General features: G+C 44.2%; 1 protein-coding gene across 1 annotated transcript in view; it reads left to right on the top strand.

Moving 5' to 3' along the window:
• The window catches only part of LMBRD2 (LMBR1 domain containing 2), a 67252-nt gene that overhangs the window by 35590 nt on the left and 16790 nt on the right, over window positions 1-14872 (top strand). The window contains exons 6-8 of the mRNA XM_068251239.1: window positions 3051-3261; window positions 4192-4266; window positions 13742-13855. Of these exons, the coding sequence (XP_068107340.1) occupies window positions 3051-3261; window positions 4192-4266; window positions 13742-13855 (400 nt within the window). The remainder of the gene's footprint in view (window positions 1-3050; window positions 3262-4191; window positions 4267-13741; window positions 13856-14872) is intronic.

The raw sequence follows: 14872 nt of genomic DNA, 5'->3' as shown, positions 1-14872 counted from the left end.
GACATATTTTTGCGTTTAACATTTTTATGTACTACTTTATCCAAATTTCTTACATGTGTATTAGTAGCGCAATAAATTATGTTTTATGTTTAAAGATATTGTAACTTTTGACACTGACAGCTATGTTACTTAAAGGAATACTGTAGGGGGGTCGGAGGAAAATGAGTTGAACTTACCCGGGGCTTGTAATTGTCCCCCGCAGACATCCTGTGCCTGCGCAGCCACTCGCTGATGCTTCGGCCCCGCCTCCGCCTCACTTCTGGAATTTCAGTCTGAAAACCACTGCGCCTGCGTTGCCGTGTCCTCGCTCCTGCTGATGTCACCAGGAGCATACTGCGCAGGCGCAGACCACACTGGGCCCGCCCAATACACTCCTGGTGACATTAGTGGGAGCGAGGACATGGCAACGCAGGCGCAGTGGTTTTCAAACTTTAAGGTCTGAAATTCCAGAAGTGAACCGGAGGTGGGGCCAGAGCATCGGTGAGTGGCTGCGCGGGCACAGGATGTCTGCGGGGGACCATTAGACGCTCCGGGTAAATTCAACTCATTCCCCCCCCCCCCCCCCCCTACAGGATTCCTTTAATGACTTTGGGGACAGTGGCAAAAAATTATATTTAGCAAAATTGTTGCTTTTCTACGCCAGGAGGGCAATAGCCCTTGCCTGGAAGAAGACAGAAGCACCATCCATTGCTGATTTCAAATCCTCAGTGAACCTAGACCTACCTGTATATAAAAATGTTTATGAAAATCGTGGCTCTGTGAAAAAATTCTATAAACTATGAAAAAAGTGGTTAAAAACCTTTAATATTGATATTTGACTTATCTGCGAAGATTCATGTGTCAGAAGGAGACGTATTACAATTCTATGTACTTATGATATGGGATGGGTGGGGAAGGGCTGACTCGAGAAGAGACCAGGGGATATGTTGTACAGAGGGGTTGTAAGTGTTGTACACTGTTGTATGTTAAAAATATTTGAAATTCAATAAAATGTGTTAAAAAAAAAAACTTTTGACACTGACTGGGACACTTTTTTTATTGCACTATAACTGTTTTTACAGTTGAGGATGCAGGAATTAGGGGAAGTGTAAAGAGAACTGGTTAAGGGAATGAAGGCAAATGATAAAAGGAAGAAAAATACAGTTAGCAGTACCAGTAGGATCCTGTAAGGTTCAGTACTGGGTCCAGTTCTCTTAAGTGAACCCGAGGTGAGAGTGATAAAAGGCTGTCATATTTACCGGTATGTTCTTTTAAGCAATATCAGTTGCCTGGCTATATTGCTGATCCTCTGCCTCTAATACTTTTACCCATATACCCTGAACAAGCATAGGCAACAGAGTAGCAGGTGCACCCAACCATCTAAGTGTGAAGTGCTCAGGTCGGTGTCCCTCTATTCTTCTGAACAAGCATATGCAGATCAGTTGTTTCTGACATTATTATCCAATCTGACAAGATTAGTTGACAAGATTAGCCACATGCTTGTTTCTGGTGTAATTCGGACACTACTGCAGCCAAATAGATCAGCAGGGCTGCCAGATAACTGGTATTGTTTAAAAGGAAACAAATATGGCCGCCTTCTGATCACTCTCACCTCGGGTTCACTTTAAATGAAACAAAGTAATGTTGCAATCTTCACAGATGATACAAAATTATGTAGCATTATCAACATTCATTGGTTAGTGACATACTAACTACAGGATGCCGACAGCATGGCTCCATACACTTTCACGTATTTGTTATTATAGAAATGGGAGAGGCAGGTGGAAAAATATTAATAAAAGTAGAAAGTCTGTAAATTTTGAGAATTGTAAAATGTTTCAGTTTTTAAAGGAATCCTTTGAGATCCTCAAGAGGCTTCCCCTGTCCTCATCCGATGGGCTGTTCCCGCTGCAAGCCTTTGTCAACAGCTCGCGTCTATGCATGCAGCGGTTGTTGGGGCTACTGTACACACATGACTAAAGTCGGCTGAGGAGAACTATAATGGCCGCTTCAGCTGACTTTAGTCATGCGTGTGTACAAGGCTTAAAGGGAACCTAAATTGAGGAGGATATGGATTTTCCTTTTTAAAATAATACCGGTTGCCTGACTTTCCTGCTGATCCTGTGCCACTAATACTTTCAGCCACTGCCCCTGAACATGCATGCAGATCAGGTGCTCTGACTGAAGACAGACTGGATTAGCTGCATGCTTGTTTCAGGTGTGATTCAGACACTACTGCAGCCAGAGATCAGCAGGACTGCCAAGCAACGGGCATTATTTAAAAGGAAACATCCATATCCCTCTCCGTTTAGGTTCCCTTTGCGTGCCCATGGAATTATCTGAATCTACCTCCAGATCAGCTTCATGTAGTCCCCTGCACAACTTGCAGGAGGGCTGCCCTTTGAGTGATCACTCAGCCATGTACTGCTTGGCACAGTGTTGCCAGTCTGGTAAGTATAGGGCAGAATGACGTGCACAACATTTTAGCATCACAATTCACATTGTTTAGAAGGCTGGGGGGACGGGCTTTGCCCAGGTTGTATAGCTCAGATGCAGGGGGTAAAAAGCTGAAGGCATGGGTCTATTTATGCAGTTTACTGCTGATTTCGCTTTAAATTGAACTGTAGAGAGAGGTGTATGGAGGCTGCCATATTTATTTCCATTTAAGCAAATCCAGTTACCTGGCTATCCTGCTGATCCTCTGCCTCTAATACTTTCATCCCTAGACCCTGAACAAGCATGCAGCAGATCAGGTTTTTCTGACAATTTTGACAGATAAAATTAGCTGCATGCTTGTTTCTGGTTTGATTCAGCCACTACTTCAGCCAAATAGATCAGCAGGGCTGCCAGGCAACTGGTATTGCTTAAAAGGAAATAAATATGGCAGCCTCCATATACCTCATACTTCAGTTCACCTTTAAACATTCCTGATGATTGCTTGGTAGAGATTACTGCCTGGATGTGGTTGTGCTGAAGAATGATCTTAACCACCTGCTATCAGTGTTCTTTTGAATTTATGTATTGTCTTTTGTTATGCCCTGTCTGAATCCCGCTGATCTTTTATCCTGCAGGTACCAGCTACAAACTATTGGCATAGCCGCAGCCAATACGTGGGGTCTCTTCCTCCTGGTGCTGCTGATGGGGTACGGTCTCGTGGAGATCCCTCGCTCATACTGGAATGGGGCAAAGAAAGGATATCTGCTGATGAAGACCTATTTCAAAGCAGCCAAACTGATGACCGAGAAAGCCGATGCTGAGGAGAATCTGGAAGACGTCATGGAGGTCAGCCCACTTCCCCCTGCCCGCCCCAATGCATAATATAAGGCCCTGTTCAGTCTATGCGCGTTCCTAGCCGTTTTGAGGGAACGCATACGGGTACAATATACGCATAGAAATGCCTATCAATGCTCTCCAATGGCCTTGTTCACATCCGCATTGCAGCACGCAGTTCTGTGCGTCACGCACAGAAACGGACTCAATGAAAGTCTATGGACACGTATCAAAAACGCGTACTATTGCGTTTTAGCGTACGTTTCCCTCTGCGGTTCCCATAATTTTTTTTTTCCCCGGGTCGTGTGTGTGCAAAACGCAATAGAAAACATTTGAACGCAAGAAAAACGCATGCGTTTTTCAACTTGCGTTTCTTTGAATTTATACGCGTTCTACAAACGCTGACAGTCTGAACAGGGCAGGAACTTTAATTCAGGATTGAACGTCATCCCAATCTGCAGCCGATACCACCTTTCCCACAAGAAATCTATTCCTTTTCACAATAAGATCATCAGGGACCTCTGTCTGGCTGATATTGTGGTGAAACCCCTCCCACAGTGTGATGTCAGGGCCATGGTCCTGACAGTTTGCTGTCTGTGAACCTCATTGCATTGTGGGAAATAACAGCTGTTTCCAAATGCCAAGCAAGCAGTATCTACCTCTGTGCATAGAACTCTCAGTAAACATGCTGCATGGATCACCAGACAAGATTAAAGACGCCGCCTGTGATAAATTTCAGAATGTAAATCAGGGAGAGGAAAGATTTTACAATGGCAAACACTGACTAAACAATTCATAATTGAATATTAAAAAAAACTAAAACTTTTACTAGAAAGACCCCTTTCCAGATGAGGAAACCTTCTTTCTTTTCTAAGCATTGATAACTTTCTGCTTTTTGTAAGGTGCCTCAGGTGAACCACTTGTTTCTATGTGTCTTTACAGGAAGTCCGTAAAGTGAATGAATGCATGAAATACAACCACCCCTTGCGGAAATGTGTTGACACCATCCTAAGAAAGGTAAGAGGAAAAAAAAAAGACCAATGCTGGGACAGATTGTTTTTCTTTTGTAGTGCAAAAGTGTGTTGTTAGAATTACTGGTTTGAAGAGTTTGTACAACAGATAGATGTTACAGCTCTGCCCTCATGCTGTTGCATGCTTTGTTAAAGAGAACCCGAGGTGGGGTTCTCACAACGTAATCCACATACAGAGGCTGGCTCTGCCTATAGAGCCCAGCCTCTGTTGCTACTCAGATCCCCCCTAAATCCCCCCTGCGCTCCGCAATACCCCATAAATGACACCCGCGCTGCCAACACGCAGCGCGTCAGCAGCGGCTGTGTTTACCTTTCTAGCATCAGTCTCGGCCCTCCCCCCGCCTCTTGCATCGCTCAGGTCTCGCCCGCGTCCCTTCCCTCCCCGCTGATTGGAGGGAAGGGACGCGGGCGGGGACGGAGCTCAGCAGGAGGCGGTAGACTGACGTTAGAAAGGTAAACACAGCCGCACAGCGCGGCTGTAATTTATGGGGTCTGGCTGAGCGCAGGGGGGATTTAGGGGGGATCTGATTAGCAACAGAGGCTGGGCTCTATAGGCAGAGCCAGCCTCTGTATGGGGATTTCGTTGTGAGAACCTCGCTTCGGGTTCTCTTTAAGGTGACAATACATGCTGCAATTAACTCGATCTTCCTGTTTTTTGTTTTCTGAAAAAATAAAGTTTCATTTGAGGAATTTTGTTTTTCCTGATAAAAATATAAAAACTGCATATGTAATTTAACCACTTGCCGACCGCCCCCAGCCAATGGGCGGCGGCAAAGACTGGGCCTAAACGACCGCAATACGCCCATCGGCGGAGGCGGCGGCAGGCGTGGTTATGCGGCGATTGCGTCATTCGTGACGCGATCAGCCGCCGGCGACTGGCTCCGCCCCCCTCACGCTGTAACATGCCGGCCGTTCGGAAGCGCCGGCGGGTTACTAGCACCTGGATCGCCGCATGTACATAGTATAATAGGCTTTGTAATGTATACAAAGCCTATTATACTGGCTGCCTCCTGCCCTGGTGGTCCCAGTGTCCGAGGGACCACCAGGGCAGGCTGCAGCCACCCTAGTCTGCACCAAGCACACTGATCCTGCCCCCCCCTTCCCTCTGATCGCCCATAGCACCCCTCAGACCCCCCCCCCCCCCCTGCCCACCCCTCAGACCCCTGTTTGCACCCAATCACCCATCAATCACTCCCTGTCACTATCTATAAACGCTATTTTTTTTTTTAACCCCAAACTGCCCCCTGCTCCCTCCTGATCACCCCTCTCCCCCCCAGACCCCCCCCCCTGTGTACTGTATGCATCTATCCCCCCTGATCACCTGTCAATCACCCATCAATCACCCCCTGTCACTGCCACCCATCAATCAGCCCCTAACCTGCCCCTTGCGGGCAATCTGATCACCCACCCACACCAATAGATCGCCCGCAGATCCGACATCAGATCACCTCCCAAGTGCAGTGTTTACATCTGTTCTCTACTCTAAACACCCACTAATTACCCATCAATCACCCCCTATCACCACCTGTCACTGTTACCCATCAGATCAGACCCTAATCTGCCCCTTGCGGGCACCCAATCACCCGCCTACACGCTCAGATTGCCCTCAGACCCCCCCTTATCAATTCGCCAGTGCAATATTTACATCTGTTCTTCCCTGTAATAACCCACTGATCACCTGTCAATCACCCATCAATCACCCCCTGTCACTGCCACCCATCAATCACCCCCTGTCACTGCCACCCATCAATCAGCCCCTAACCTGCCCCTTGCAGGAAATCTGATCACCCACCCACACCAATAGATCGCCCGCAGATCTGACGTCAGATCACCTCCCAAGTGCAGTGTTTACATCTGTTCTCTACCCTAAACACCCACTAATTACCCATCAATCACCGCCTGTCACTGATACCCATCAGATTAGACCCTAATCTGCCCCTAGGGCACCCAATCACCCGCCCACACCCTCAGAACGCCCTTAGACCCCAGCCCTGATCACCTCGCCAGTGCATTGCTTGCATCTATTTCCCCCCTCTAATCACACCTTGAGACACCCATCAATCACCTCCTGTCACCCCCTAGCACACCTACCCACCAGATCAGGCCCTAATTTGCCCCGTGTGGGCTCTTGATCACTCGGCCAAACCCTCAGACCCCCTTCCGATCACCTCCCCAGTGCATTGATTGTATCTATTTTCCCCTCTAACCACCCCCTGAGACACCCATCAATCACCTCCTGTCACCCCCCTAGCACTCCTATCCATCAGATCAGGCCCAATACAACCTGTCATCTAAGAGGCCATCCTGCTTATGACCGGTTCCACAAAATTTGCCCCCTCATAGACCACCTGTCATCAAAATTTGCAGATGCTTATACCCCTGAACAGTCATTTTGAGAAATTTTATATGTGGACAAACCAAGCGCAAAGGTGGACCAAGACACAGTGGAAAACCACTGCTCAGCTGTGTGTTATAAGGGGGACTCCCTCCACCCCTCCAGATCAAAAAACAAGATTAAAACACAGATAACACGCGCTTAAGCAGCCCATACACTCAGCCGATTTTCTGGCCGACCGATCGATCGCGATCGATCGATCGATCGATCGATCGCAAATCGGTTGGCCAATCGACCGATCGACGGCCGATTTCGATCGATTTCGATGGATTTCCATCGAACTAGCAGGGTGGAAAATTTAGGTCGATCTGATGAGATTGCTTATCAGTTTGCATTGACCTTAATGGAAATCTGATGGCAAAAAAATGCCATCAGATCGAATTTCAACAGATTTCAAACTGAAATCTATTGGAATTCTATCCTGGTAAAAAATGTTCTAAAAACGCATCAGATAGATCATCAGATGCATTTCTTATCTGTCTGCTGCCAATCTGACGAGTGTATGGGCACCTTAAGTATTCCCCAATCTTCGTTTAATGAAAATGATCTAAAAACACACCGTTCTGAACAAGAATCTTCAGCAGCAACACCTCATAAACCATCCGTACTTGCACACCTCACACACTTAGAAGGGCCCTTCTTTAAAAATAAAAAATGATAAAAAACAAAAGTATATAAAATTAGGCGATACAGGAATCTGTATGAAGAGATGGTAGGTTGTTTATCTCTCCAAAAAAAAAAATATATATATATATATATACACACATATCCTTTTAATCGTTCAGATAATCCTGATGAAAGTTTCCTTATCAGGGACAGGTTTTCATCCAGCAGTTTGTGCAAGCAATATATGATCCAATTTGTAAACAGTAGTGCGCAAACAGTTCCCAATCAGTTCCTAATCAGAAAGTTGGTTACATGTACAGCGCTTACCAAAATGCTGATGTCTAAGCGGACTGTGTGAAACTCACGTGTTCCCGCATATATATGTCCTCACAGGTCAGAAGTTTCGGTAATACTTCTCCGTTCTCCTCACAAGTTATGATAACGATAGCGGCATCTCCAGGTTCCTGCTCCTTACTTCACGTCAGCGGGCTCGTACAGGGCACGTCACTTCCGCCAATAGGATACGGCGGGTTGCTCTCAGTACTTCCGCCCGGCTGGGCTTACACTGGGCTTTACTTGCTAGCGGTGACGTCACCTCAAGATCTAAGAACTTGACATACGGGCAGCAGCTGCGCGCAAACTGCAAGCCCAGTTCAAATCTTGTAATTGCGTTGCCCACAAATAACAGCAATAGCTCTTCACCTCTACGCGTTTCAGCCACTAAGCGATGGCCTTCATCAGGAGGGTTTTTAGCTTATGGAGCAGTCAGCCATCTTCATTCAATATATATACCCTATATGGGTCCGCCCATCCATATGTCACTGAGGGCAAAGTTCACACTTGTCAGAGTTTCGTTTTTAAAGCATAAAGCACACATAGAGACTTCCTGAACATTTTCAGAAACATCTTGCAATGTAAAATTCCTTAGTGAGTGATGTATTATGCTCCTGTGCCTAAATTAAAATACAGCATACATCCTCATGCACACAGTCCAAATACATACATTGCCAATTCACAAATCCCCCATATTTGGTGCCCATAATACTTGGTTTTATAATGATTCATGTTACAGATAATCCCCCCACCCTCTGTACAAAGCAGCATAGCCATATTATCACTAATACACTTTAAAAGAATGCAAAAAGCTCCATTTCACTATTTAATCCCTTTGGGATCAAGGTGTCCAATTGAAAAATCCACTTGGATTCACTCCTAGACATTTTATGAATATAATTACCCCCTCTCCAATCGGGTTCCACAACCTCTACTCCAAAGAATATAGTCCCCCTTAAACTCCCACTATGCTGTTCCTTGTAATGTTTGGATAGCGGATGCCCCTCATTCTTCTTTTCAATGTTATTAAAATGTTCCCCCACCCGCCTCTGGAGTGATCTCTTGGTTCTCCCAATATACCTCTTATGGCAGGGACACTGGACACAATAGATCACCCCAGCTGTGGTACATGTAATGAAGTCTCTAATTTTATATTTCACCGTGTCTTGTGCCTCAATTTCCACTATTCTTCCCGGGTTGCTAGTTCTTCTGCAGTTCAAACATGTTCCGCATCTCACAAAACCCCCCCCTATCCCTTAATCCGCTCCCCTTTGGGGGGAATCGCTCATTTGCCGCTGTGGCTATGGATAACCCCAGATTTGGTGCTTTTTTGAATATCACCTTGGGTCTATCTGGTAACTTCTCACCCAGTAGTTTATCTTCTTTTAGGACGTCCCAGTGTTTCTGGAATATATTCACAACCTTTTTTGATTGGGCCGTATATTGTAGCACTACATTGAACTCGTTTGCCTCCCTACTTTTCCAATCCTGTGCATTCCTAGGACCCAATAACTGGTTACGTTCCTTCTGCCTAATTTCTTCTTGTGATTGGTATACCCATTCACTAGGGTATCCCTTAACAAGGAAAATCAGCCCCTAACCTGCCCCTTGCGGGAAATCTGATCACCCACCCACACCAATAGATCGCCCGCAGATCTGACGTCAGATCACCTCCCAAGTGCAGTGTTTACATCTGTTCTCTACCCTAAACACCCACTAATTACCTATCAATCACCCCCTGTCACTGATACCCATCAGATTAGACCCTAATCTGCCCCAAGGGCACCCAATCACCCGCCCACACCCTCAGAACGTCCTTAGACCCCAGCCCTGATCACCTCGCCAGTGCATTGCTTGCATCTATTTCCCCCCTCTAATCACACCTTGAGACACCCATCAATCACCTCCTGTCACCCCCTAGCACACCTACCCACCAGATCAGGCCCTAATTTGCCCCGTGTGGGCTCTTGATCACTCGGCCAAACCCTCAGACCCCCTTCCGATCACCTCCCCAGTGCATTGATTGTATCTATTTTCCCCTCTAACCACCCCCTGAGACACCCATCAATCACCTCCTGTCACCCCCCTAGCACTCCTATCCATCAGATCAGGCCCAATACAACCTGTCATCTAAGAGGCCATCCTGCTTATGACCGGTTCCACAAAATTTGCCCCCTCATAGACCACCTGTCATCAAAATTTGCAGATGCTTATACCCCTGAACAGTCATTTTGAGAAATTTGGTTTCCCGACTACTCACGGTTTTGGGCCCGTAAAATGTGTGGGGTTTCTATACTTCCCTGGCATTTTAGGGGCCCTAAACCGTGAGGAGTAGTCTAGAAAACAAATGCCTCAAAATGACCTGTGAATAGGACGTTGGGCCCCTTAGCGCACCTAGGCTGCAAAAAAGTGTCACACATGTGGTATCGCCGTACTCAGGAGAAGTATTATAATGTGTTTTGTGGTGTATTTTTACACATACCCATGCTGGGTGGGAGAAATCTGTAAATGGACAATTGTGTTTAAATAAAATCAAAAATGTGTCATTTACAGAGATATTTCTCCCACCCAGCATGGTTATATGTAAAAATTCACCCCAAAACACATTATACTACTTCTCCTGAGTACGGCGATACCACGTGTGCCACTTTTTTGCACCCTAACTGCGCTAAGGGGCCCAAAGTCCAATGAGTACCTTTAGGATTACAAGGGTCATTTTGCGGCATTTGGTTTCCAGACTACTCCTCACGGTTTAGGGCCCCTAAAATGCAAGGGCAGTAAAGGAACCCCACAAGTGACCCCATTTTAGAAAGAAGACACCCCAAGGTATTCTGTTAGGTGTATGATGAGTTCATAGAAGATTTTATTTTTTGTCACAAGTTAGCGGAAATTGATTTGTATTGTTTTTTTTTTTTCACAAAGTGTCATTTTCCGCTAACTTGTGACAAAAAAATCTTCTATGAACTCACCATACTCCTAACAGAATACCTTGGGGTGTCTTCTTTCTAAAATGGGGTCACTTGTAGGGTTTCTATACTGCCCTGGCATGACAAAAAAAAAATCTTCTATGAACTCACCATACTCCTAACGGAATACCTTGGGGTGTCTTCTTTCTAAAATGGGGTCATTTGTGGGGTTCCTATACTGCCCTGGCATTTTAGGGGCCCTAAACCGTGAGGAGTAGTCTTGAAACCAAATGTCGCAAAATGACCTGTGAAATCCTAAAGGTACTCATGGGACTTTGGGCCCCTTAGCGCAGTTAGGGTGCAAAAAAGTGCCACACATGTGGTATCGCCGTACTCAGGAGAAGTAGTATAATGTGTTTTGGGGTGTATTTTTACACATACCCATGCTGAGTGGGAGAAATATCTCTGTAAATAGACAATTGTGTGTAAAAAAAAATAATAAAAAAAAAAATTGTCATTTACGGAGATATTTCTCCCACCCAGCAACTACTTTTCCTGAGTACGGCAATACCACATGTGTGGCACTTTTTTGCAGCCTAACTGCGCTAAGGGACCCAAAGTCCAATGAGCATCTTTAGGCTTTACAGGGGTGCTTACAATAAGGCACCCCCCAAAATGCCAGGACAGTAAACACACCCCACAAATGACCCCATTTTGGAAAGTAGACACTTCAAGGTATTCAGAGAGGAGCATAGTGAGTCCGTGGCAGATTTCATTTTTTTTTGGTCGCAAGTTAGAAGAAATGGAAACCTTTTTTATTTTTTTGTCACAAAGTGTCATTTTCCGCTAACTTGTGACAAAAAATAAAATCTTCTATGAACTCACCATGCCTCTCACTGAATACTTTGGGATGTCTTCTTTCCAAAATGGGGTCATTTGGGGGGTATTTATACTATCCTGGAATTTTAGCACCTCATGAAACGTGACAGGGGGTCAGAAAAGTCAGAGATGCTTGAAAATGGGAAAATTCACTTTTGGCACCATAGTTTGTAAACGCTATAACTTTTACCCAATCCAATAAATATACACTGAATGTTGTTTTTTTTTATTAAAGACATGTAGCAGAATAACTTTCGCGCTCAAATGTATAGGAAATGTTACTTTATTTGAAAAATGTCAGCACAGAAAGTTAAAAAAGTCATTTTTTTGACAAAATTCATGTCTTTTTTGATGAATATAATAAAAAGTAAAACTCGCAGCAGCAATCAAATAGCACCAAAAGAAAGCTGTATTAGTGACAAGAAAAGAAGGTAAAATTCATTTAGGTGGTAGGTTGTATGACCGAGCAATAAACCGTGAAAGCTGCAGGGGTCTGAATGGGAAAAAAAAGGCTCTGGTCCTTAAAGGGAAGGTCCAAGCAAAAAAAAAAAATGAGATTCACTTACCTGGGGCTTCTACCAGCCCCATGCAGCCATTCTGTGCCCTCGTAGTCACTCACTGCTGCTCCAGTCCCCCGCTGGCAGCTTTCTGACCTCGGAGGTCAGGGCCAAATTGCGTACATTTTTACACATTCCCGCTAGTGCAGGAACATTAACATATACATTTTTACGCGTTAGTGGTGAAACGCGTAAATTTTTGTTCCTGCACTAGCTGGAATGCGTAAAAATGTATGCAATGTGGCCCTGACCTCCGAGGTCAGAAAGCTGCCAGCGGGGGACTGGAGCAGCAGTGAGTGACTACGAGGGCACAGGATGGCTACATGGGGCTGGTAGAAGCCCCAGGTAAGTGAATCTCATTTTTTTTTTTGCTTGAACCTTCCCTTTAAGGGGCGAAAAGACTGTGGTCCTCAAGTGGTTAATCAAAGTTTTTTTTTTTTGTTTTTTTTAATTTTTGGAAAAATTGATCAGTGTATGGTGTATTGATTCGATTTTTCAAATATTTTACAAAGTGGAGAAATTGATCCGATTTCCCTGTGCTAGCGGTCTGCTTAATACATGAACTGTTTCTGCTTCTGTCCTGTGACAGCATAAATGAGTAGAGGGCATCTTCAGCATCTCTTTAGATCTGCATTCCTTCTCTAGTTCCTCTGATTCTCTGTATCAATATTTCCTGGTGCATGTTTAAAGGATTACAGGGAAATCTCTATGAATGTGCTCTGTCCCTGCATCTTGTAATTTGTTTTTTTCTGATGTCCCACCCGTCAGTATATCGGTACCAATGGAGTGAGTAGTTGAGTGACTCCTCCTCTTAGCCTTCTCTTTTGCCTTTCATGTTTACTGCTTGGCTAATTGTTAGTTGCCAACAGCTCCAGGCTGGAGATAAATTATTGAACATCTCACTACTGAATGCTCGGTTAGTGAATCTACATTTATTGAGACGGTTAAGTCGGTTAATTAACTCAGTAGTTGGTAATTTTACTTTTTCATGTGGTACCAGCCTTAAGGGGCCCATACACTCAGCTGACTTTTGGCGATCGATCAAAATCGATCGATTGGTCGATTGCAAATCGATTGACCAGTCGACCGATTTGCGTCCGATTTCGATCGATTTCAATCGATCTGACATGCTAGAAAATCTAGGTCGATCAGTTGAGATTGCTTATCATTTTGCATAGGCCCTAATGGAAATTTGAAGGCAAAAAAATGCCATCAGATTGATTTTCAATAGACTTCAAACTGAAATCTATTGGAAATCTGTTCCTAGTAAAAAGTTTTCCTAAACACATCAGATAGATCAGAAATCTATCTGATGATCTATCTGCTGCTAATCTAACGAGTGTATGGCCACCTTTAAGGTTCCCATCATATGCACTGCGCAGCAGTCGATGTGCTATCGCACCGCTGCATGCATTTTTCGAGAATCGCAGCGCTGACCCTTTCACTGTAGTGAGTGGGATCAGCAGCTCGGCGCAGATGGAGTGTGATTGTACGTGTTGCGTTCCGGTCGCACGGCCATCTGCGCTAATTGATGTGAACGAGGCTAAGGGTAAGAGTATCTAAGGATCACCTTGAGTGGGGCAAAACAGTAAATTGATTGGTTCACCAGACTGCACCACCAGTTGGACCATTATTGATAGAGCCACTTTTACATCCAAACGTTTATCTCCAGGTACTAGTCATTAGTCCTAACAAGAAGCCCTCAGTTTGTGCCATGTAGCTGCCTTTCATTGCATGGATTGTGCACTCAGGTTTCAATGGCTTTCTTTTGATCTTTATCTTTAGTGTCCTACTGAGTACCAAGAGAAGATGGGAAGGAATATGGATGACTACGAGGACTTTGAAGAAAAGAATATTAGCTATCCCAGTGAGAAGACACTAGTGAAACTTCACAAACAGGTGAAATATATATAATCTTCTTCACCATTCCCTTTATGGACCAGAGCAGTTTTCACATTTCAGTGCTCCTCCCATTCATTCACCAATAACTTTATCACTACTTATGACACCTAGATGATTTATACATTTGGATTTGGGTTGTACTATACTTTTTGCTAAGCATAATTTTATTTTACATATATATATATATTAACGATGATAAGAAGAAACCATTTTTTAAAAATAATAATTTGTCAGTTTTCACCCATTATAATTTTAAAATAAATTGTGTGACTGTAGATAAAACCCTCAAATTGTATTTGCCCATTTGTCCTGGTTATTGCAGAGTTTAAATTATGTCCCTATGTATGGCGACAATATTTTATTTTGAAATATTATTGAAATAGTATTTTTTTTTTTTGATGTTGAGTTTTTAGCTTTTTCACTCTACTCTATAATAATTACAGCCCATCTTTGCAAAAAATAACTATAATATGCCCTCATAGCATCCATATGTAAAACACTAAGTCCCTAGCATAACTATTTATGTACTCTCTTTTAAATTATATTATTTTAGCTTTTTTAAGTGTTTTTATTTTGGTAGCGATGGGGATTAAGGAGGGAATTGGAAGGGTTAATATGTTTTTTTATTTTTAAGTTTGCTTTTTATTAATTGATGCAGAAATTAAACTAGATGGCGCTTTACTGCTTAGGAAGCTGAATCATGGCTTCCTAACTAAAACAAAAGCAATTTTTTTTGTTTGTTTGTTTTTTGTTTTTGTTTTTTTTGTTTTGTTTAGACTTTCAATGAATGAAATCTGCTGTAACAGCAGAGATCATTCTTAAAGGGAAGGTTCAGGGAGGGTGGGGAAAAAATAAAAATCAATTTCCACTTACCTGGGGCTTGCTCCAGCCCGTGGCAGGCAGGAGGTGCCCTCGCCGCCGCTCCGCAGGCTCCCGGTGGTCTCCGGTGGCCGACCCGACCTGGCCAGGCCGGCTGCCAGGTCGGGCTCTTCTGCGCTCCAAGTCCTTGTACTT

Source organism: Hyperolius riggenbachi, chromosome 1 (genome assembly GCF_040937935.1).
Source record: "Hyperolius riggenbachi isolate aHypRig1 chromosome 1, aHypRig1.pri, whole genome shotgun sequence".
Classification (NCBI taxonomy): domain Eukaryota; kingdom Metazoa; phylum Chordata; class Amphibia; order Anura; family Hyperoliidae; genus Hyperolius; species Hyperolius riggenbachi.
Note: the sequence above shows the minus strand (reverse complement) of the source record. Positions and strands in the feature narration are given on the sequence as shown.